This window comes from Palaemon carinicauda, chromosome 17 (assembly GCF_036898095.1).
Source record: "Palaemon carinicauda isolate YSFRI2023 chromosome 17, ASM3689809v2, whole genome shotgun sequence".
Classification (NCBI taxonomy): Eukaryota; Metazoa; Arthropoda; class Malacostraca; order Decapoda; family Palaemonidae; genus Palaemon; species Palaemon carinicauda.
In genome coordinates, this window is record NC_090741.1 from 130,566,828 (window position 1) to 130,567,859 (window position 1,032).

The following is a 1,032-nucleotide window of genomic DNA, read 5'->3' on the forward strand; positions in this document are numbered from 1 at the left end:
AAAAGGGCTGAAGGATATGGGCTTAGCTCATATGTCAAAACCTCTTCAAGGGAAAGATCTCCCGATCTTGACATGACAAGGAAACGCTGGAACAGAAGGGCAGGATCAATGGTACGATCATGAGCAATTTTCACAGCAGAGATATTTCCAAGGGATTGAGCTCTGTCTTTCCACTTAAATTTGTAAGTAAATGCTGGCTTTACAACCATATTTTCAATGATCTTGTTCCCAACTGATTCAAAGGCATGTACATTCACATCTGGTCCAGCCACTATTCCGTTGACAATGTTTTTCAGATTAGTATGAGATGTGAAGGATGAATAGACTGCAATCTTTGTCTGATTTTTCTCAAGATCAGATGCATCTCTTTTGATGCGTGCCTCAGTTGAATCTTTGTGTTGTGGGCTTGTAGTATAGGTTAGTTCGGTAAAATCTTGCATCGCACTGATGTATGCAGATGTTACAGGTGCAGATAAGGTCCAAAGATTACACATCTCCTCGGTCATCCCACTGCCATGGGTTAGAGCACCAGTGGTCTTTAGAGACCTCATCAATGTTTGTTCTATGACAAGATCACTACTTAATCATGCCCAGCAATGATTGCTCCTTCGAACAACATAAAAACCATCAAGGAACTTTTGATAAACATATGGGTGCTTTTCCTTCAAGTTGCTCATTTGCTGCAGGTAGTAATGAACAGATCTCAGATAATTGAAGTGCCCAGCGGCAGCAAAGACATTTAGGCAATTGGACACTGCCTGCAAATGCATCAACCAAGTTCCAGTACGATCGGCCTTGATCAACATTCTTGATATGCCAACCATATGCTGATAATTCAGCCATAACTGTCTCGTCTTTGAGGTCTGAGAAAGTTCAGATTTCTTCTTCTCCATTACTGTCTCAAGTTTTATCAAAACCTCAGAGCAAGCAGCATCTTCTAACATCATCTCTCCAATAAGAAGGGAGGAGTGCAATTCCTCTGCCTGATCCAGCAACGTCTGAATCTGATGATCATCTTTGGCCATTTCCATT

The 1,032-nt window shown here is 41.5% G+C and overlaps 1 protein-coding gene across 1 annotated transcript in view; it reads right to left on the reverse strand.

Moving 5' to 3' along the window:
• The window catches only part of LOC137656613 (uncharacterized), an 825-nt gene extending 274 nt beyond the window's left edge, over positions 1–551 (reverse strand). Inside the window, exon 1 of the mRNA XM_068390782.1 lies at positions 1–551. This exon is cut by the window's left edge and continues 274 nt beyond it. Coding sequence (XP_068246883.1) covers positions 1–551 — 551 coding nt within the window.
• Between the last annotated feature and the right edge of the window lie 481 nt (positions 552–1,032).